This window comes from Chlorella variabilis, assembly GCF_000147415.1.
Source record: "Chlorella variabilis unplaced genomic scaffold CHLNCscaffold_8, whole genome shotgun sequence".
In the NCBI taxonomy this organism is placed as follows: domain Eukaryota; kingdom Viridiplantae; phylum Chlorophyta; class Trebouxiophyceae; order Chlorellales; family Chlorellaceae; genus Chlorella; species Chlorella variabilis.
This window is the reverse complement of record NW_005435080.1, coordinates 297669-319474: the sequence shown is the minus strand read 5'-3', so window position 1 is coordinate 319474 and position 21806 is coordinate 297669. Positions and strand designations below refer to the sequence as shown.

At 66.9% G+C, this 21806-nt stretch overlaps 5 protein-coding genes across 5 annotated transcripts; 2 read left to right on the top strand and 3 right to left on the bottom strand.

Moving 5' to 3' along the window:
- Positions 1-691: 691 nt before the first annotated feature.
- CHLNCDRAFT_14905 (hypothetical protein) lies at positions 692-1297 on the top strand (the record flags this gene model as incomplete). The annotated part of the gene is made up of 2 exons (XM_005848356.1): positions 692-909; positions 1144-1297. Coding segments are annotated over 2 exons (372 nt in total), but the record flags the coding sequence as incomplete, so codon positions are not given.
- Positions 1298-3780: 2483 nt separating this feature from the next.
- On the bottom strand, positions 3781-4986 carry CHLNCDRAFT_14107 (hypothetical protein; the record flags this gene model as incomplete). Its single annotated transcript, XM_005848166.1, has 5 exons — positions 3781-3868; positions 4098-4156; positions 4395-4510; positions 4738-4778; positions 4916-4986. Coding segments are annotated over 5 exons (375 nt in total), but the record flags the coding sequence as incomplete, so codon positions are not given.
- Positions 4987-5392: 406 nt separating this feature from the next.
- Positions 5393-10159, top strand: CHLNCDRAFT_51750 (hypothetical protein; the record flags this gene model as incomplete). Its single annotated transcript, XM_005848355.1, has 13 exons — positions 5393-5480; positions 5624-5658; positions 5790-5863; positions 5985-6030; positions 6225-6398; positions 6581-6725; positions 6995-7090; positions 7567-7682; positions 7918-8080; positions 8265-8396; positions 8539-8645; positions 8825-8892; positions 9214-10159. 13 exons carry the CDS (start codon positions 5393-5395, stop codon positions 10157-10159), a joined length of 2190 nt encoding a protein of 729 aa, XP_005848417.1.
- A 322-nt stretch (positions 10160-10481) lies between these two features.
- On the bottom strand, positions 10482-13878 carry CHLNCDRAFT_144743 (hypothetical protein; the record flags this gene model as incomplete). The annotated part of the gene is made up of 12 exons (XM_005848165.1): positions 10482-10575; positions 10731-10804; positions 10952-11206; positions 11350-11758; positions 11975-12072; positions 12256-12333; positions 12533-12638; positions 12817-12878; positions 13023-13070; positions 13295-13343; positions 13464-13544; positions 13667-13878. 12 exons carry the CDS (start codon positions 13876-13878, stop codon positions 10482-10484), a joined length of 1566 nt encoding a protein of 521 aa, XP_005848227.1.
- Positions 13879-14198: 320 nt separating this feature from the next.
- Positions 14199-18650, bottom strand: CHLNCDRAFT_144742 (hypothetical protein; the record flags this gene model as incomplete). Its single annotated transcript, XM_005848164.1, has 15 exons — positions 14199-14254; positions 14417-14483; positions 14665-14746; positions 14981-15027; positions 15270-15387; positions 15572-15644; positions 15870-15942; positions 16184-16251; positions 16560-16636; positions 16822-16920; positions 17195-17279; positions 17564-17666; positions 17857-17956; positions 18107-18241; positions 18532-18650. The coding sequence occupies 15 exons, from the start codon at positions 18648-18650 to the stop codon at positions 14199-14201; spliced, it is 1302 nt and encodes a 433-aa protein (XP_005848226.1).
- Positions 18651-21806: the final 3156 nt, after the last annotated feature.

The following is a 21806-nucleotide window of genomic DNA, read 5'->3' as shown; positions in this document are numbered from 1 at the left end:
ATTAGTGCCCATCCGCTTGTTGTGAACTGACATGATGCGCCAGCTGGAATTCCTCTCTGCCTAAGTGAACAGCTTTGTGCGCGCCTTTTGTACCGTGGCCCGCGTATCTGTCCTTTGATTGTCCCCTGCACTCTCATGATGCACTTCCTTTTGAACTTGAAGTATTGCAGTTGTTTGCATGTCCTTAGTGTGCGCTGTCTGCTTGTAACCATGTAAGGCCTAGATTTCCTGGGCGGGGGGACGCGCGCTATGGGCGGCACTGGCGGCGGCGGCGCCATGCTGCGGCCACCACAGCAGGGTCGGCCACAAATTGTCGCAGCTATGCAATGGGTCATTTCGCGATCTTCAACCACTTGCAAGTATCGACCGCGGCGCCCTGCGCTCTTCGCCTGCTGTCCGCCCTCTGAAACTTGGCCCACCTCCCTCGTCGAGGGTGATGCTCAGAGCTTTTGCAGTCTCCAGCGGCTGCTCCAGGTCCGTCACCACCTGCCGGTGCTGCCTCTTCAGTTCAGCCGGTGCCCGAGCGACCTCCAGCAGCCCGCCAGGCCGCTGCCAAGCATCGCAATTGACAGCTGCAGCACCGCCAAGATCAGCACTGCGGCGCAGCATGGCGACTATGGCAGCAGCAGGACCAGCTGGCAGCGAGGCGGCCGCCGCCGCCAGCGGCGGCGCCGTCGCCGAGTCCGACCCCCTGCTGCAGTATGTGGTGCTGCGGCGTGACCTGTGGACGGAGCTGGACTGGCCGCTGGGCAGCCTGGTGGCGCAGGGCTGCCACGCAGCCACCGCAGCGCTGTGGATGACTAGAGAGGCGGCCACAACGCAGCAGTACTGCGCCCCCGAAAACATAGACCACATGCACAAGGCGAGCCGGCCTGGCTGGGGCGGGCTGCAGAAATGGGGCGCAGAGGAGTCTGCTGGGATGTGGGGCTCCTTGACTGCTGGGCGTGGGAGCTGGTGCGGGCTGGGTGGCGATGCCCCTGGAAGCATCGAACACCCACGGCTGCTCCCTAGCGATCTTACCGCGCGGAGGGTTGCATGCACTGGGCGCCGCTGACAACAAGCTACCTGCTGATTGTGCGCCTTGTGCCCATGCCCCGCACCCGCATACCCTGCACCCACGCAGGTGGTGCTTGAGATCAAGAGCGAAGCGCAGCTGCGCAAGCTGGCCACAAAGCTGGGCGAGGCGGGGGTGGCGCACAAGCTGTGGATAGAGCAGCCCGAGGACTTCGCCACCTGCCTGTCCACCGCCCCTGCACCCAAGTCTGCCGTGGCGCCGCTGCTGAAGAAGCTGAAGCTGGCAAAAGGCGCCTGAGCCAGGCAGGGCGATACGTCCCCGGCAGGAACCCGCTGGCAGCCATGCGGGCCAGCTTAGCAGGCCTGCTTCGCGGTGCACTTTGGTCTGCGGTATCCAGGTATTTAAACTGCATTTCATTCTCACATTCTCACCCATTTGGACCTGGGCAGCAACCACCTGCGCAACAGCCGCCTCGCCGGCGGCTGGCAGAACCCTACCACGCTACACCAGCTGTGCCTCCCGCAGCTCGGCAGGCCGGCTGGCGCCGAGCCACCACCACCGCTGGCTGGAATGAGCCGCTGGTCCGTTGCATGATGCCTGCTTTGCCTTCCTCCACATGAACTGTGTTTGCGATGGCAGCCTCAGGCTGACGCGCCACTGCCAGCGCCGTGCACCGGATGTGTCAATGCCCTGCCCTTGATCCGATGTGCTGCTTTGTGAGGAAGTTCAACAGGCACTGGGTGATGGGTTCAACAGGCGACTGTGCAGGGTTGTAGGGTGACTGGGAATGGAGGGTGCGGCAGGCATGCCGCGCCCCTCATCTGAGACAGGATATTGTGAAAAGGAGAAGTGGGCAGGGCATGTGGCCATGCCGCCGCAGGAGGCATCCTCATGTGCAGGATCCGGAGCTGTGCTGTGCTGTGCCGCGCTGCGCTGAATCCTTGGCCGCTCGCCGCCCTTCGAGCCCAGGCTGCTTCGGGCTCACTCGACCTTCTCGCGGGTGGCGTCGGGGCCGCTGCTGCCCAGCAGGTAGCCCCAGGGCGCGCAGGCCAGCAGCAGGGGCAGGTAGGCGGTGTAGACGGCGGTGGGGGCGGCGGGGAAGGCCGACCAGTGGCCCTGGGCGGCCAGGGGGACGATGGTGGTGCCCAGGAACGCCAGCTTGTACACAATCTGGACCAGCATGACGGGGCTGCAGGGGACGGGCGTGGGAAGGGCGCACGCAGGCGGAAAGGCCAAGCGTGTGGGCGTCAGCGCCAGGCAGAGCAGGCACACGGGCAAGCTGGTAGATGGCCAGGGCAGGCCAGGCCAGGGATGGGATCAACCTTCCAGCCTGTGCAGGGCCAGCAAGCAGCATGCGCAGCGCGGCGGCGTGCCTGTACTTGAGCGGGCTGCGCAGGCCCAGGGCCGACAGCAGCGCCACCGCGGCCCACCAGGCTCCCAGCATGGGCAGGGCCAGCGTGGCGGGGGCGCCGCCCCACACCCGCTCAGCGGCGGCGCGCGGGTCTGCCAGGTGCAGCACGGCCAGGCCGCCGGGCACCAGGATGTTCAGGCAGTACAGGAAGCGCATGCGGGCGGCCAGGGACACCATGGCGGCAGCAGGCAGGGAGGAGGAGCGGAGGGGTTAGTGCTCGAGTGGGTTGGAGGGGCGGGCGCCTGTGGCGGGCCGGCAGGGCTCAGGGGCTGCTTGCTAGCTTGTCTGGACTGTGGCTGAGTGCGCACAAGGCCATCCAAGGGTTTGTGGGAGCGCACTGTCAGCTGAGCTGCCCGATGCCTCTTGCTCTCCCTACCCCAAGAAGCTTCGTTTTGTGTTGGAAATTTTGCTGCAACCATGCAGACGCTCAGCAGTGCAGCCTCCACACGCAGCCTGGCGCCAGGCAGCAGCCTGCGGCGCGCCACGGGGGCCGCGCCCGCGCCACCGCGCCTGAAACCTCGGCCTGTGGCGCCTGTGCGGGCTTCCAACGAGGTGCGGCCAGGGTGGTTCTGGTGCTTGCCAGTGGCTTGCGCCAGGGGGCTGGAGCTGCCTAGCTGGGTGCGCCGGCGCCTGCCGGCTGGCGCCATCTGATAGAGTCCGCTGCGCTATGGCCTCTGCCGCAGGAGCGAGGCGGGGCCATGGGACACGACAGGAGCCCAGGCCCGCAGACGGAGCAGGGACGAGAGAGCAGCGCACAGGTGGGCGGGAGGAGGGCGCTCCCGCTGCCGCCTGCTTGTGGCAGAGTGGGCTGGTTGCGGCCGAGGCATGCTGCACCCTCGCCGCTCGCCAGCGGCAGAAGCTCACCCCCTGCGGATGCCTGACTGCAGGAGGGTGCAGCCGCAGGCGGCAGCGGCGCCCCACAGCCCGCCGGCACCGTGCTGGCGGCTGCTGAGCAACAGGAGGAGCAGGAGATGGATGAGGATGAGGAGCTGCCTCCCTGGGAGGATCCTTACTGGGTGCCGCCCCAAGGCTGGTGCCCGGGCGTGTCGTGCGCCGTCTGCACCTCCGGCTGCCCCTTCCTGCGCTGACCTGGCGCCCCGGCCGGCACGGGCGGCAGCCTTTCCAGAGCAGCCGGGAGCTGCGAGAGGCCCGACACGCCGATGCTTTCAGCATGCATGCACTGAGTTGAGGATTGGGCATACCGCCGCAACTGCGCATGTACATGCAAGGGCGAGCCCGTGTGCACGCAGATGATGAGGCCGCTCGGCCAGGGCAGGCGCGCCGCACCCATGCAACAGCTCCCCTCCGCCCGCCCTCCGCCGCACAGCCCCCTCCTCACAGCGCGCTGCGGCCCGCCGGCCGCCGCTCTGTCCACTTTGAGGCACCTGCTGGGCACCACCTTGATGCCTGCCGCAGCCAGGCGCTCCTCGAATTCCGGGTGGCTGCAGGTTTGGGCAGGAGGAGGGGGCGAGGAGGCGGGTGAGGGGTGGGCAGGCGGCATTGCAGACAGCTAGGAAAAGGGGACAGCAGGAGCACAGAGCAACGCCGTGACCACAGCAGGAAGGCTGCGCCTGCGCCTGCCTGCCCGCTTAGAGAGGCTCCCAGGCTGCCAGGCTCGCAGCTGGCGTGTCTGCTGTCACATCAGGCCGGCCCCAGGGCGGCAGGTGCCACCTGATGCCGCTCTGCAGCCACACGCAGTCAGGCCTGAGGGCCACAATGTCATCCAGGTGCTGCGGGGAGGAAAGGAGCAGGGAGGAAAGGAGCAGGAATGGACAGGGCAGCCTGCCTCTCAGCCAAGCACACTGCCAACCGCCGAGCGCCTCCCTGCCCGCCCGCCTCCCTGCCTGCCGACCTGGCGCAGGCCGCGCCGCCGCGCCGCTGCGGCAGCCCGGTACGCTGAGGCGCCGCGTCGTGCGGAAGCTCTGGCCGCCTGCAAGCCCGGCGTGCCTGCCCTGCCCGCCAACGCACCCCAGGCAGGTCGGCCGGCCGGCGGAAGACGTCTAGGATGTCGATGTGTCCCTGGATTTGCCGCAGGTCCCGCACCACTGGCTTGCCCAGAATCTCCTTGACCTCTGGGTAATAGACTGCAGGGGTTATGTGTAGTGTTGAAGCACACAGGCACAGAGGGGCGTCAGATGCGGAGCTGCTGGCCCTGATGGACCTCGGGTTGAGAAACTACGCCCCGGGCTACCCATTTCTCGTCGGGACGGGTGGGGAACACGTCACGTGCGGGTGGCAGAGTGGCAGCAAGCTGCTGGAGGGAGCGTGGCGGGGTGGCGTGCCTGCTGCTGCATCTGCCTACGTGCCGCACCTGGGACGGGGACGATGTCCACCCCCACGCTCTGCAGGTACCTGCACCGGGCGGTGGCACCAGGTAGCGGGCGTGGAGGCACCTTGTGGGTAGATGTGCATGGGCAGGGGACGGCGGGGACTGGAGTCCCTGCTACAGCGCCCGCTCGCCTGCCTCAAATGCGCACGGCCCTGCTTACTCGGGCACGAAGAAAGCGGGCTGGCTGGCCTGTGCCTCCGTCTTGATGCCGAGCACTGCCACGCGCTTGGCCTGGATGGCGATCTGTAAGGGGACGCCGAAGGGAAGGGCGGCAGTGTGTGCCTGCCGGCAAGGCAGCGGGCGGCGGTGTGGCAGCGGCGGCGGCGGCGTTTGACTGAGCCGCTCGACCTTCTGGGCATCCTGGTCTGATCGGACGATGTTGGCCTCCATGCTGGACACGGTGCGCACACCCAGGGCCCTGCCAAAGCGAGACAGCGGGGGTATGTTGGCCACTGCCGCGGAGCAGCGCAGCATCAGGCCCCTCGAGCCGCGGCGGCTTCAGATCATCTGGCAAACCTCGCTTCTTCTGAGCCGATCAGCGCTGACTGTGTCACGCTTTTCCGACAGAGCAACCGAAACCCCTGAGAGTTGCTTGATCGCATTGTGCATTGTCCCACGACATTGTGGCATAGCGGGCATGGCGCAGCTCGCTCGGGTGCAGGCCTTGGGCTGCTTGGCCCGCCACTTGCGCTGCTTCTCGGCGGCGGCCTCTGAAGACGTTGTTGGTGAGCGCCGATGGGAGCCAATGCTGCATGCAGCCGGCATACGGTGCTCCTTGGAACGCGGCGGTGGGGCGGTGCCAAACCGCCGCCGCCGCCACTGACGCCGCCCTTCTCCCTTCACCATCTCACCTTGCGGCTGAGCGCAGATGAAATTATATCATACGCCAGAGGCAACTTCAAGGTGGGCTGCAGTTGCTTTTTTCGTTTCGGCATCGTCTGGCACTCCGGTTCTAAGCGGCGCCAGGCACGCGGCAGCCACCGAGCACGTCAGCACCTGCCGCTGCCCCTCTTCTGTGCTGCGCCCTGCCGCAGACCAACCAGGAGCAGGCAATCGATGTGCTCAAGTCGGGGCTGCAGTACATGACCACCGGACCAGACGCCGGCAGGTGGGGGCCTTTTCCCTTCTGCATGCAGCCCCCGCTCCCCGCCCCGCCTCCTTCTCCTGCTGCACGCCTGTGCCGCCGTCGCCTCGTGCCATCGCCGCCCTGCGCGCGTGCTCCGCTGCAGGCTGTACCTGGCGCAAGCAGAGATCGAGGCGGACAGAAGCCGCTGGGTGCGCCGCCGCCGCCGCTGCCGCCGCTGCTGCTGCTGCTGCTTTCGCTGCCGGTCAGTAGTTGCGTGCACCGCCTTCCCACACGGGCTCTCATGTTCCGCCAGCCAGGCTGGAGCCAGAGCTGACCTTACTCCAGTACTCCTGGCCCCATGGCTGCCTCCCCGCCTTCCTCCCCTCCCTCTGCCTGGCCGCAGCCCGAGGTTGGGGACCTGGCCCGCAAGGCGGCGACGGCGGCCTCCGACGCGCAGCCCAGCTCGCCGTCGCAGGCGCTGGTGATTGCAGAGGCGGAGCTGCTGGCGGAGTGCGTCAGCGCTCGCGCCTCGCTGGCGCAGGGGCGGGACGCCGACGCGTTCAAGGCGGCGCAGATGGTAGGCGGGGGTTGAGTTTGGAGCGGGCGGGCGGCGGCAGGCGCGCCGCGGGGCTGCCTGGGCTGCACCTTTCCCTGCCTTGAATCTAAACAAAGACGTGTACCGCTCAGACCTGCGCCGCACAGTTCTGTACCGCACATACCCGCATCACCCCCAGTACCATCCCCCGCCCCCTGCCGCAGTGCATGGAGGTGGCTCGCAAGTCCTTCACCGCCACCGGCGCCGAGGACCGGCGGTGGCAGGGCCTGGTGCTGGCCAGCGGCGTGGCGGGCATGGTGCAGCACGCGGCGGGGGAGTTTGTGTCGGCGGGAGAGAACTTTGGGGCAGGTGCGGTCTGGGCTGGGCTGGGCTGGTCCGGTCTGGGCTGGGCTGGGCTGGCAGAGGTGCTGGTGGGGGCATGGGCGGTGCAGGTGCCTCCTGCTTGCTGGCCCCGTGTGTGCATGCATGGCAGCGTCGGGCGGCGTGCAGTCTGGGCTGTCCGTTTGTGGCTGCTGGGCCAGGGCTGCAGGCATGCAGCCCAGCTCCGCACCCTCAATAGCCGACCCATCACCCCACTGGCACGCCACCCTCGCCCATGCCATCACCTCCTGCTGCAGTGGTGTCGCTGGCGGGGCACCAAGACCTGCGCAGCGGCGCGGTACCGGAGCGGGACCACCTGATATCAGAGGCGCTCAAGCAGGCACGAAGGGGAGGTGGCTGCTGGCGGTCATTGCCGCCGCTGGCGCTGCTCCTGGCTCGACCGCCTGCAGGCATCGCAGCGGAGGGACTGCCTCCTTGCGTTCCAGCTGCTAGCTTGGTGATGGTGGGTGGCTTTGCTGTGGCGTCCGGGCTGGAGCGAGCAGCTTGGCATGCGCGCTGGGCTGCCGCAGGCGGCGGCGTTCCGGCTGTCTGAAGGCCTGGTGGCGGATGCGCAGCAGCTGGGCAAGCGCGCGGCGGCGGCGGCCCAGCAGGAGGCCGGCAGCGCCAAGGGCAGCACAGGCGAGGCCGGCGCTTGTCCCAGCATCTGTGCTTGTCCAGCGTGTGTGCAGGGCATGCCTGGTCGGCAGCCTGCCTGCCTGCCTGCACCTGCAGCCTGCTGCTTCCCTTTCACCCTCACCTATGTCTTCCGCTCGCATCACCAGCTCACAATCGTCACACCCCAACCTCCCCATGCCTGCAATGCTTGCAGACGTGCTGCTGTCCCCGGTGTTCACCGGAGAGGCGCTGGCAGACGCCTGGCTGACCGAGGCGCAGGCCGGCATAGCAGCGGCAGAGTGGGAGGCGGCGGAGCAGGCGCTGTCCAGCGTGAGCCAGGGGCAGCAGGGCGCCTCCCAGGGCGCAAGCAGCAGGGCCCCGAAGCGCGTCCGGCTGTTGCGTTCCCCTTGCGCACCCTCTGTTGATATGTGTTCTCTAGCGCGTCGCCCACACAGCGCTGCCCGATGGCTGGCCGCGCACACTCTCGCCCTCCCCTCTCCGCTCGATCTTATTTCATTTTCGCACAAATCTATTATGGCACTCCATCTCCCGGCCTGCCCTGCAGGCGCTGGCGGCGGCCGAGGCGGTGAGCGGCGCGTCGTGCCCCCGCGTGGCGCCCGTGCTGCTGCTGACCGCCTACACCTACTCCCGCACGGGGCGGGTCACGCTGGCAGAGGGGCTGTACCGGGAAGCCGCAAAGATGCTGCAGCTGGGGCCTGGGTCGGCAGGTAGGGGGGGTGTCCTCTCTAGTGTGGGAGCCGCAGGGGCGTGTGTAGTGGTGGCGGGGGCATGTGTGGTGGTATGGAACAGATTGGGCAGGCGGACAGGGGTGTGGGCCCCAGCTGCAGGCCGCCTGCCGACCTGCCCTGACGCTTTCTTCCCGCCCGCCGCGCTTTCTTCTCCCACCCACAGACGCCATAGAGCTGGCCATGGTCCACCCCAGCATGGGCGCCCTGCTGGCCTGGCGCTACTGCCAGCTGCTCACCGCGATGCCGCGGCGCGGCACAGGCAAGCAGGGCGGCGCTGGGTCTGGGCGGCAGGCGGGTGCACAAGTGTGGGGTGTGGCACATGGCACTGCAGAGCAGGGCCGCCCACGCTGCTTTCTGCATGATGTGTTTTTGGTAGCCCCCCACCCTGCGCGCATGCCGACCCCTCTCGCCCCTGCGGCCGCTGTCGTGGCCTGCAGAGGCGGCTGCCTGGGAGAAGCTGGCGCGGGCACTGCATGAGGAGGCGCCCATCGGCGGCCTGGGATCTGCACCGGAGACCGTCTTTGGGACGCTGGATGCCCTCACGGTGGGCTGGGGTGGGGCTCTTTGTGTGTGGCAGGGAGAGGAAGAGAACCGCAAGCACATGATGCAGCCGCGGCCTGGCAAAGCGTTGAGGGTCCCTGCGTGCATTCCAATCTGCGCCACTGCCTGCCTGCCTGCCTGCCTGCCTGCCTGGCCGTACCCTTACCATGTCCCTGGCTGCAGGGCAAGGGGCAGGCGGGGCGAGGCGTGGTGGTGGACCTCATGTGCCGCCGCGCCCTGCCCTGCCAGCTGTGAGCGGCGGCGAGCGGAGCGCGGGCTGCTCTACCGGGGCGGAGGCCTGAGGCTGCAGCTCCCTGCAGGGCGTACCGCACCTGCACAGTCTGTGTAAAGGATTGCAATGCACAGAGACGAGCATGTGCTCCCCACATGGGTGCCGGCGCCAGCGGGGCGGCCGCGGCCAGCCAAGCCCCACCATTCGCACACATGGACAATATCCGCAGGCGCCGCATGCCAAGTTTGTGAACTTTCGAGGCCTCCCAGTCCCTATAACCCACTGCTGAAGTCAGCCACACTGTGATCGCTTCGCCTGGCTCCCCACTCGCCCGCCTCAGATCACCGATTGCCGCCGTCATGGATGTGGACGGAGAAGAGGGCATGCACAGCAAGCGCAAGCCGCAAGACGACACCGCAGCGGATGCCGGCTGGTCAAGGCAGCCCCACGGCAGCAGCGCAGCTGCAGATCCAGCATGCGAGCAGCCCACGGCGTCTGGAACGTCCAGCGACAAGCGGCAGAAGCTGGCGGCGGCGGCGGCAGCGGCGGGAGCTGCGGCGCCAGACGACGTCTCCAGCTCCCTTTTGCCCCTCCATCCCCTCACCTCTGAAGCAGCAGAGCGGCTGCAGCGCCTGGGCTCGCCCGAGCTGGAGGTGGAGGACGAAACGGCGACCTTGGAAGCCATGCTGGCAGCGCCGCCGCCGCCAGCAGACGCGGCGCAGCGGGAGCAGGGGTCAGCAGGGGCCGGCGGCGGCGAGTGGGGCCACGGAGACGCGTCAGGCCAGCCCGGCAGCCCAACCCTGCTGGCCAGCCAGCTGTCCGACCTGCATCTGGAGGGCGGCTTGGCCGGCAGCACGGTAGACAGCACACCGATGGACGCGGATGCTGAGGCAGAGCTTCCAGCTGTGGCAGGAGCAGCATCGCCCAGCCCTGGGTCTCCTCAGGCGGCGGCCACAGCGGCAGCCAGCCAGCAGCTGGCGCTGCGGGGGCAGCAGCAGGAGGCGGACCGGGCGGAGGAGGAGCGGCGGGGGCTCGGCGGCGGCGGCGGCGACCCGCTGATCAGCCACCTGGCGGCGGCGGATGCCGCTGCTCCCATCCAGATGCTTTCCTTGGATGCCCTGGATCGCAACCCCCTGCTGCACCAATTCCAGCAGCAGCGGCTGCAAGCGGTGCGTGCCGAGCAGATGGCGCGGGCGGTGGCGGCGGCGGCGGTGCTGCACGGGCAGCTGTCCGGCAGGGAGGCGATGGAAGAGGTGGAGGACGACGAGGAGGTGACGCTCACATGAGCCTGGGCGTACAGCATTGTACAGCATTGTACAACATTGTACAGCATTGTATGGGCAGCTGGCCTGCCCGCTCCCGGGTTGCGCTGTGCTGTTGCCACCAGTTGATTTCTTGCATTGGTCAACTTCACATCATGTCAAGTAGCAATACCAGTCAAGATTTGCTGTGCAATCAACCAACGGGTCTGCAGTGCGACAACAACAACAGGCACAACATAATACAACCGCGGCTTGTACAGGCGTCGCCATAGCCATAAGCAGCGGCGCTCGCTGCCTGCCGCTGCACCGCCGTCGCGACGCTTTGCGGCACCGCCTGCCCTCGCGCTCACACCACCAGCCCCGGCGCCAGGTTGTATGTGTGCACCGGCTGGTCGAGCATGGTGGCATGCTCCCAGGTCGTCTCCTCATACCCCACCCACCTGTGGGCGGCACAGGGGTTCTGGTGGTGGGCAGATGCGAGCGGAGGAGGGCAGGGCCGGCAGCTGCACGACTGATCCGGCAAGAAAGTGAGCAGGCGCGGCAAGGGTGGAGCACCGGGAGGCGCTGGAGGCACCACCACCACAGCGAGGCTCACTTGATTTCGTACTTCAGGCTCTTGCCCTTGCCCTTCACCCCCACGATGCACTCCACATCCCAAGCCTCCTCCTCCTGCAGCAGCAATATAACATAAGGGCATGAATGGAACAACGACGTAGCACCAGGGTCAGCATGCAGTGCATGCAGGCACACTGCAGCCAGCAGCAACAGCAGCCCAAGGCCATCGCCGGTGCGGCAGCAGCCCGCCGGCAGCCCCACCTCCGGCTGCTTCTCGGGCTCCTGCTGCTGCGCTGGCTTGGCCGGCTCCTTGGCTGGCTGCCGCTTCTGCTGTGTCTTGGCCGCAGCTGCTGCGCCGCCTTTCTTCTGCTTTTCAGCACCGCCTGCCCTCTTCTTGGCAGCCCTCTTCTTGGCAGCGGGCTTGGCGGCCTTGCCATCGGCACTGGCTTTCCTGGGTGGCGCCTTGCCGGGCGGCGCCGCAGGAGGCTTGCTGGCCGCCACGGCGCGCTTCTGCCGCTGCAGGCATGCGGGTGACGACACGGGGGTGTAAGCTAAGCCCAGCAGGCTACTGGTGGCAGGCTGAGGCGAAGCAGAGATGCGAGAGTGGCAGAGATACGGCGGCAGCTGGCAGCCACATGAAAAGCCAGCAGTGTCCCCACCTTGCTGCCGCCAGCCGCAGCCAGCATGGTCTGCCGATGCCGCTTGCCGCCACTTGCTGGGAAGGCCGGCGAGGTAGCTGTTTCCGCAGCCTCCTGCCCCGGCTCCTGATCTGAGAGCTCAGCCGTTGCGGCAGCCACAGCCTGCTCCTGCTCAGGCTCCGAGATCTCTGCCACCGCAGTAGCTGCTGCATCCTGCTCTGCCTCGAGCTCTGAAAGCTCCGCCGCTGCGCCAGCCTCAGCCGACTGCTCGCCCTGCTCCTGCTCCTGCTGCTGCTGCTGCTGCTGCTGCGTCTGCTGCTCTGCCTCCTCGGCGCCAGCTGCCTCGTCCTCAGCTGCCTCTACAGCGGCGGCCGCCTCCAGGGCCTTGCGCCGCGCCTCCTTGGCAGCCTCGCTCTCAAAATCGAGCGCCCTGCAGCAGATAGACACACACGGCCAGTGAAAGGGAGCGACACTGCAGCGCTGGTGATGCTTATTGCAGAACAGCGGGGACGTATACCACTGGCACAGCTCCGCCGCTGCAGGACCATACAAGAGCGCGGGGAACAGCTCACGCCTGCCCAGCGGCTCCTGCTGCCGCCGCTGCGCGCCTCCCCCATGCCGCATGCATGCACCGCAAGGAGCTCACCGGAAGATGTGCATGGTGAGGCTGAAGCGGGTGCCGGTGGTGACGTGCTGGGCAGTCGGCACTGTCTCCACCACCACCGCATCGCCAGGGAACAGCTTCTGCAGTGCCAGGCAGGCGGCACGTTCAGCACTGGGCAACCAGAGCGTGCGCCAGGCATGCCGCAGGAAGGTGGGTGTGTGCCTCAGCAACGCCAGCTCGCTGGTTTGCTTGACGGAGACGAACTGCGGCAGTCGGGCACGCCAACTGCATGCTGTGCGCTGCCCCTGGCAGAGCGGGCTCACCAGGTCGATGGCAAAGCCGCGCCAGCCGCCGCTGAAGCCATAGCTCCTGCCGTGCGGCAGCCACACCATGTCCCAATACTGCGGGCAGGGTGGCAGGCGGCAGCAGGCACCAGCTCGGGGCCTGAACACGCGTTTGGCCGCCAGCGCCACGAAGCCAGGCGGGGCGTAGGTACATCCTAAACCGGCGCAGCAGAAGCCAGCGGGCTGTCCAGCTGCAGCAGTGGGCTGGGCACATTCTTCTTGAAAGAAAAGTAAAGAAAGTAAACAAGATGCGCACCTTGCCGCCGTTGGGGTCGTCCGTCGTGTACTCTGCGCCCTCCGGCACCTCATGCTGCGGCGCCAGGTAGGCGGCCAGGTTCACCTTGTCCGTCACCTTTACGTGGCTGCGGGGCACGAGGGAAGAGGGAGAGAGTGGACAGGCCGGCGTGGTCGGGCAGGCGCAGCACGGCGTCGTCGTGCGACAGGGAGGCCAAGGAAGCGGTGAGGGCTGGACGGGCGCACGCTGAACTGCACGACATCGCACGGTGGCTGCATAGGCAAGGCGCCGGGAGCTGGGCTGACCTGGCTAGGCCCGAGGGCGCGGTGCACCAGAAGCCTCCATACACCATGCTGGAGCTCAGCACCTGGCGGAGGGCGGAGGCAGGCGGGCGGCAGGGTGACGGGCTTCAGTGGCAGGGTGAGGGGCGTCTGCTTTGGTTGCTGCTGCGGAGCAGGGCGCGCATTACTGCCCACCGCTCACCGAGAGGGGAGCAGCAGCAGCACCCCACCTTGATCATCGCCGGGTTGCTCAGGCCCTCGATGTGCTCCCGAGCCGCCTCCAGGCATCGGTCCTGAGCCTCATGCCCTGCACCCGAGGCAGGCACAGCTCACCACAAGCACCATCGCTCTGCTGTTCTGGCTGAGTAGCGCGGCCCGCGAGGCGTGCCAGCGTTGATTCCCATGCTCTCCATGCAGATTCCAGCGGCTGCAATCCCCACAGCATCTGCTCGCCTGCGCAGCCCATGGCAGGCACCCAGCCCGCCTGCCTGCTGATTCGCACGACGCGGTCGCCGCCGGCAGCCGGCTTGAACCGCCGGATGGTAATCGTCCTGCAATTGCAGGCGTGGGGCAGCCTGTCTTGTGCAGCGCCAATCTTTGTGAGAGGGCCAGCTGCATCGAGGCTCGCCAGCAAAGGGAGACGGGCAGCGTGGTGGCAGGGTGCTGCCCACCTGGAGCGGGCCTCTGCCCGGGCCAGCGCCTGTTCCTGCCTCGAGGCATCATTCTCGTTGTAGTTGACATCCTTCCTTGACCTGGCCAAGACAAGCAGGAGGGGCAGTCGGAAGCCCAGCAGTGCATGGCAGAGTGGGCTGGTACGCCTGGCGGCGGGAACGCGCCGCGACGCCCTGGGTTCCCCTGCTGGCCGCCTGCTCACCGATCCGATCGCCGCAGGTCCTCCTGCTTGATCAGCAGCGTCTCGAACTTGCGTTTGGGACGGGGCTGCGGTCGCTGCGCTTGGCTGGCCTGGTGGCTGGCCTGAATGTTCGCGGCGGCATCCACCACCCCCATCTGATGCATGATGCGCTGGTTCTCTTCAATCCTTCGCTGCCGCTGCAGCTCATACTCGGACAGTTCATTCTGTGCCATCTCGACTTGCAGGCGGGCAAACGGCTCCCACGGGCGTTCCGCAATCGGACAAGGCCGCCGTGGGATTGCGGCGGGCGCAGGATGCAGGCATCCGAAAAGGACAAACTTTCCAACCGCTTTTAAAAGCCGCGGCGAGGTGGCGCCATGTCGTACTGATTCAGCAATCAGATGAATCATGAATCCAGAGAGTTGCTAAATGTTACATGAAAGTCCATCCTGCTTCTCCAAGCCACTGCCTGCTAGGCGTCTGGCCACCAACAGCATAGCGCCCCAGGCTCCCCGCGCTGCTGGCGCCGCCGCCGGCCGCTGCAGCCGCCGCCTCACATTTCCATCGTGCCGTTGGTGCTGCCGCTAAACTTGAGCCGGATCTTCATGGCTGCGGGGTAGCATTCAATGCAAAGAGAGACCAGGGGTAGCATTCAATGCAAAGAGAGACCACAAATGAGGCTCAGGCTTGTGCATCATAGCGGATGGGAGGCTGGCGTTGCCCGGACTGATGACATGCCAACACACACTGCAGCACAGCGGCGCATCATACCTGCAACCAGCTTGCGGTCATTCACGTGCACGATGCTGCCGTCCCCATCCACAAGGTCGCTGATGGGCTGCAGGCAGGGCAGGCGGAGAGGGGGACAGAGGGTGTTAGGGGGTGCGCCGAAGCAAGGCTGCCGTTGTGGTTGTGGCTTGCACAAAGCAGCTGGCAATGTGCAGCGGTCAGGCCAGCGGTCCTAGCCCATGCCCACCACCTCTCCTACTCCCAGCTGGAACCGAGCCGGCGCAGCACACCTTTTCTAGGTTGGGCCGCGTCTGCGCCTCCAGTGCTCCCCGCATAAACAGATTGGTGCTGCCGTAGCTCACGCTGGGAGCGCTGCACGGCAGGAGCAAGGGACGGAAGGCGGCAGCACAGTCAGGCGGGTCAGGAGGGCTGCAGTCGGGGCAGGCTGCGGCGCTTGGGCCAGCCAACCCAGCAACAGCCAGGCCCGGGATGCGCGCTGCAGGCCGCCTCGCTGCCTGGCTGGTGCGGCGACATCGGAGGCAGGGCAGATGGGCTTGCCAGCTTGGGCTCAAGAGCATGCTTGCTGGCCACGGGCGGGGGCCACACCTGAGGTGCTTTCCTAGGTCTGGGTCTGCCACGAGCTGGTCTATCAACTGCAGCACGTCAGGGAGCAGCTAACCGGTTAGAAGGGACCGCGGGACGGGCGGGAGTCGAGGGAAGACGGGAAGAGGGAAGAGCATGGGGCGGCGGGATGGGCTGCCACACCTGCCGAAGCTGCTCCTGCTTGGCGCTGATTTGGGGAGCTCTCCGGCTGCCAAGAATCCCCCTGCTCCTTCAATGTCATCCACCCACAGACACACTCACACTCTCTCACACACACACACACAGCACACACCTGCTGGAGCGTGGTGGAGGGCGGCACCTCGAAGGTGATGCCAGCGGAGCAGATGGGGCACTTGTCGTCGCGCTCGTAAGGCGTGGTGAGCGTGTACACGCCGTCGGTGCCCACATACCTGCACGGGGGCAGCCGGCGGGGGAGTGGGCGGTGGAGCTGGGCAGCCCGGCAGGCCAGCTCCAGCAGCAGCACCACCACCACCACAACAACAACAAGCAGCCCAGCACCAGACTGGCGCCCGGCAGTCGAGCCCCCCCACACACTGTCAGCACCACCGCCACCACCAGCCAGCCGCCCCTCACATCATGTAGTTGTTGAGGCCTGTGGAGCACATGGTGACCATCTTGAGCGCCTCCAGCGTGCACTGGGCAGCCACTGCGGGGAGGAGGGGGGGGTGCAGCACAACAGGTGGGGGGGCCGTGTGATCAGTCTCAAGACCTCCAAACAGACAGAGTCCACACCGGTGGACTAGAGCCCACAGTGAACAGCCCACAGTGAACAGGCGCCGGAAGCAGCGCAGCGAGGGGGGCGCCGCCGAGCGGCCGGCCGGCGACGATGCCTCCCTCCTGCGCTGCCCCACCCCCAGCCGCAGCCCCGCACCGATGGCGTTGGTGGAGGCGATGGCCGGGATGATGTTCTTGACTACGCCCTGGGTCAGCTGGTACGTCACTCCCTGCAGGCAGGCCGGCACGCAAGGTGGGCAGGTGGGTGGGTGGGGCCTGGCGGCAGCCACACATAGGGCCACTGGGCCTCAGCACAAGGCCCTGATGCCGGACGGCGCCCTGCTTCTAGTGCAGGCAGGAAGCAGGAATGCGCGAGGGAGGAGCGGGGCTGCGCGGCGCGCTGCTGCCGCAGCTGGCGCCAGGCTGCCCCAGCTGGAAGCAGCAGCGCCCGGAGAGCGGCGGCGCCCGCACCTGGATGCCAAACTCTGCTGCCCGGGCAAGCGCCTTGTCGTACACCCACTTCATGTGCTCCTCGCAGTCTGCAGGTAGGGGGGCGGAGGGACGGCTGGGATTTGGTGGAGAGAAAAGGGGGGGTGGATGTGGAGGGTGCGAGGATGGGGCTGGCACTGGCGGGCCCACGCCGCGCCGCTGGCGGCGCCACAGCGTCTGCGCACGGCAAAGCAGGCCGCCGAGGCACAGGCGGCGGCACCGGTATGCCCACAGTCCTGCCCGAGGGCCGGTTTCAGCAGAGGAGGGTAGAGTACGACGGTACTAGACGAGAGAGGCTGCAATGTGCCACCACCGGCGGCAGCGGGCACAGCGCGCGGCAGCACAGAGAGCGACCCACCCGCGTCGAAGCTGTCGTCTGGTCGCTCCTTAGGCCACAGGATGATCTTGGCATACTCTATGCAGTGGGCTGGCGACCTGCGGCAGCGGGCACGGCCTCTCCCCCGCAGCTGAGCGAGCGGTGGGGGCATGCCCGCTGCTGCAGCAGCAGCAGCGCAGGCGCAGCACCGGCAAAGGCAAAGAGCCAGCAACCCGCGGCGTCGCCTGGCTCCAGGCGAGCATCGCGGAGCGGCAGCGCGGGGCAGCGGCGGCGGCGGGCGCACCGCGGCGTCTCCGCCAGCGTGCACAGCGGGAACTTGGTTTGGGGCGGGAAGAGCCACAGCGTGCACTCGAAGCAGGGCGTCACGCCCGGGATCAGCACCCTGTGCCAGCCAGGAACGCAGGAACACCACGCAGTGCCTCACAGGATGCGGGCAAGGCACAGCAGGGTGCGCAGGCGCCCCACGCAGGCGCGCCTGCATGTAGCGGGCACCCAGTCCCGGGTCCCCTGGCTGCCCTTCTGCTGCCTACCACAGGCAGGCACACGGGCAGGAACGCAGCCAGCTGCGTCTGCCACCTGCCCAGCCCCAGCAGCGTGCCGTCCACGCAGCAGCCCAGGCCCGCGTCTGCCCATTCCCCGGCCCTGCGCCAGCGCACCTGGCGTGCCCCTTGAAGCCCTCGGTGCCGCCATCCACCATGGGCTTGACCGTGGCCAGGTCTGGCTGCCCCTCCTCGTCATACTCTGCAGCAGGGCGCGGGGGAGCAGGCAGGCAGGCTGGCAGGCAGGTGAGACGCGCGCGGTTGGATGGGCAGCCAGCCCAGCAAGCTGCCTGCGCACCGCCACCCCACCGCGTCACCGCCACCACACACAGCCACCCCACCACCCGCCCGCAATCGCGACACGCCGCGTCTCCTCCCACCTCCGTCACACACACACACACAGAAACCATGCCACCTGCTTAAAAGCTGTTTATAAGAGTCAAGAAGGAAAGGTAAAAAAGGTTAAAAACGAATCACCAGGCTCACCCAGGAAGGAGCAGGCCACCGAGTTCATGTAGCGCCGCGCCTCCAGCGAGTCCAGGCCCAGCACGATGACGTGGAACTGCTCGTAGAAGTCCAGCGCCTTGTCCTGCGGCGGCAGCCAGGCAGCCAGGGAGGGGGGCGAGGCATGGGCAGGCACCAGCGGATAAACGGCAAGCGCGCACACACACACAGGGTAGCCCACGGGTGGGTGCCGATGGGCAGGGCTGGCTCAGCGTGCAGCCGGCAGGGCGGCGGCAGCGTGCCCGGCGCAGAGGCGGCGGCCGCCAGGCGGCCACCTGGATCATGCAGTGGTGGGGCGTGACGGTGACGCCGGGGATGCGCTGCTGGATGCGGCGCGCCGCCACCTCCGCCTTTGACTGCCCCACGTCTTGCATCCTGCGGCCGCCAGGACGACACAGCTCTCCATCAGGGAGCCGGAAGAAGCATGGCAGGTGCGGCGCAGGCAGCGGCGAGGGCGGCCAGCCAGCGGCGCCGACCCGCCGCCGGTGCCGCCGATTGCAAGGAGCGCGGCGCGGCGCGGCGCACCTGAACAGGAACTGGCGGTTGAGGTTGGACACGTCGATGGTGTCCATGTCTATCACGTCGATGTTGCCAAAGCCGCTGAGGGCCAGGTCCTTGAGCAGCTCGCAGCCCAGCCCGCCAGCGCCCACCACCAGCACCCTGCACCGCCGCCGCCGGGGCGGGTGGGAGGGCCCGGAGCGAGGGGACGGGGTCAGCGGTGGCGGGGCGAGCCCGGCGGCATGCGCATCCTTGGTCATGCTGCCAGCTGCAGGGCTGCTCGTAAGGCGGCGGGGTAGGCAGGCGACTGGCGGCAGGCGGCCGGGCGGGGGTCTCGCCGCCCGCCTCCCCCGCGGGGCGGGGACTGACCGCGGCTCCAGCATCGCAACCTGGCTGCCTTCCTGCTGCACGCTGGCGCACGGGCGAGCATGCCGAGTGATCGGGTTGCTCACCGGCAGTCATTGTGCAGAAACTCCCTGATCTCGGGGCCCGGCTCAAATCCCGGCCCCACCACGTTGCCCTGCCGGGTCAGCAGGTAGTCCAGGTCCCTCCACCGCCCCTCCAGCTCCATGGCTGCCTCGCTGCCAGGGAGAGGGCGAGCGGGCGGCCGGCTGAGCGTGCCGTGGAGGCCAAGTAGAGCCGTGTAAGCAAGTAGCAGCTCGGAATGGCGGGCATGCTTTGGGCAGGTTGGCGGCCGCCAGCGCTTCATGCGCAGCGCCGTCACGGCTCGCGCCTTCAAGCCCAGAGGTCTCGCACCCGCATGTGCTTGACAGGATGCATGTGAGTTTGGTGAAGGGCGGCACAGACAGGTGTCTGTCACCACTCTGGATCCTGCCAGGCGTGCCCTGCTCTGTTGCCCGATCGCCGACGCCAATGCACGATACCCATCGGCTGGTCTGGGTCGACATGGCCCAGCACCAGTGCTTCAAGGTGCCTGCGTCACTTTCAGCAGCAAAGTCCGTTCATGTCACCTGGCCTAACTTGTGTGGCCAGTCAGCCGGGCCATGAGTAGACCGAATGCTTGAAGGAAGCAGCGAGCAAGAAGGGGTGGGCATGGCAGAGCTCGGGACATTGATTCGCATGAGGGACCCACCAACATATGTGGCAGCGATTCACTCGAAGAAGCAGGCAGGGGAGTGGCACCGGTTGGCTCGTGTTGGCATGGTGCCTTGCACGCGTGGGGTGGGGACAATTGTTGTGGCCAGGCAATCAGTGCAGTGGCCATATCAGCGGCGCCCCTTCCCCCGAGTCTGCAGAGGGTGGTTGGCAAGGGTGCTCCTTCGACAAGGGTGGTTGACAAGGGCGCCAAAATTTTGGGGCATGAAAAATCGTGTTTTACGGTTATATTTAACAGTTTAAGGCAAGGGATATGCAACGGTCATACCATCCAGAACACACCGGATCCCATCAGAACTCCGAAGTTAAGCTGAGTTGGGCTGGACTAGTACTGTGTAGAGGGATCACACGGGAATCCCCAGTGCCGTTGTGTTTTGCTTTTTTTTTCATTTGGTGGGGCGCAGGCCATGCACACCTTCGCGGAGGGCTCATTCCGGTGCGGGCTGCGTATGGTTGACTGCAGCTCGGCCAGGGGTCAGCGGTGGGGGAGGGCGCCGCGTAGCGGCAAAGGGAGCAAGGCGGGCAGCGGCGCGGTGCTCAAACGCAGGGACAGCCAGCGAGGGCTGTTGCGGCGCGCACGGTTAGGGCTGCAAGGGGGATGCAACCATCAGAGCAGCGCCAGCCCAGGCGAAGCATTAGAGTGCCGGCAAGAGCAGCCCGGGGACATAGCAACTGCCCCAGGCCAGCAACGGCAGCCAGCGGCGCGTGCCGCCGCCACCCAGGGCTGGGGCAGGGCAGCTGCGCCACCCGCTCCAGTGCGGCACGCTCTGCCTCAAGCAAGCGGCGCAGGTAGTGCACTCCTGCATTCAGAAAGTCAGCAAAGGAGGAATCCAGGCCGGCAGGGTGCCACGGCGAGAGGAGCAGCGGGTTGCCCCAGAGTCGGAGGGAGATGCAACACGGCCCAGGCGCAAGCGGCTCCGCAGCCACGTCAGCAGGCGCGGGCAGCGAGGCGAGGGCGGCACGGAGGCGAAGGAGGGGAGGAGGAAGAGGGGGCAAGGGAGCCAGGCATGGGCTGGTCAAGGGGCAAAAAGAGGAGCCCGCCGGGGGGAGGCTACCAAGAAGCTCACACGCAATGGCAAACCAGGGAGGCGCCGGCAGTGCAGCGGGCGAGGGGGCAGGCGGGAGCGGGGCGGCGGCCAAAGAGGGGTAGGGGTGCAGGAAGGAGGGCGGACGCCGCCCCTGCTGAGGAGGAGAGAAGAGGGGCCCATGCGGATGTGAGGAGGCGCACCGCCCAGCGAGCATGGCGGGCCACCCAAACAGTATTGTATGGTGCAGGCCAGCAAACAGCCGAGCGATGGCAGCCGGCGCAAGGCCCCTGGCAACCAATCGAGCCGTGACGTTGCGGGCGGCTTGCAAGCGCCATGCCGGGCTGCCGGGCAGCCGTCTGCGCCTAGATGCCGCCACGAAGGCCAATATGCAAAAAAATGCCGTGTGTGTGTGTGTTACAGGGATTGGGCACATTAATGTGCTGGGGCCGAACCCACTAACCCTGCCGGCTGTCCAGAGCGAGGAAAATCTGGCCGCCGATGGCATCCCGGGGAGGCTCCGTCTTGCAAGCGCCATGCCGGTCTGCCGGGCAGCCGTCCGCCGCCCAGATGCCGCCACGAAGGTGCCGTGAGGCAAAGTCCCAGCTAGTGTCCCGGCTGGGGTTCGAACTCGTGCCTGTGGTATCACCCACCGGCACTCATCCAGCTCCTTATTTAACGTCGCGGCCAACGACGTTTGCCGATTGCCGCTTGCTTGCGGTGGAAGGCAAAAACAGTGGGTAGTGTAAAACTGTTAATTGCAATTTTGCATTGGCGATCCCTTAGCTCAGTGGAAGAGCATCTGCTTAACACGCAGAAGGTCGCAGGATCAAAGCCTGCAGGGATCACGTTTTGGATTTTGCTATGGCCAGCTTCCCCTGCCGTCATCTTGCTGGGCAGAAGAAAGCGCAGGCCAGCGAGACGCATTCTCCCCCATCCGCCACCCTCATGTTGCTCGCCGGTTGTCCGGCTTGCTCCCTTTGCCGCCGCCCTGCGTTGTCTACTGATGTGGTGATCGCAACTGCCCCTACCGCGCCGCTGCCCGCCTTGCTCCCTTTGCGCCCTCCCCCACCGGAATGAGGCCTCCGCGGGGAGGTGTGCATGGCCGGGTGAAATGGAAAAAAAGCAAAACACAACGGCACTGGGGATTCCCGTGTGATCCCTCAACACAGTACTAATCCAGCTTATCTTCGGAGTTCTGATGGGATCCGGTGTGTTCTGGATGGTATGACCGTTGCACATCCCTCGCCTTTAACTGTTAAACGTAACCGTAAAACACAATTTTTCATGCCCCAAAATTTTGTCCCCTTTTTCTTCTCTACCGGCGGCCGCGTTCGGCTCCGCCCCCCTCCTGTTCCTCCCCCTGCTTGATCGTCAGTCAGCTCCGCTGGCCCTTCCCCGCCTTTCTCCTGACTGTGCCCTCCTCACCCCTTTTCTCGTGTCCGTCTTCCCTCTTGCCCATCTTCTGCCTGCCTGCCCTGTGCCCGCCGCCTTGCTGCCGCGCTGCTCGCCTGCTGTGCCGGCTTGCATCCGGTTGCCCGTGCGCTGTCGGCTGCTGCCTGGCTGTGGTGCCCCTTGGCTGGCTA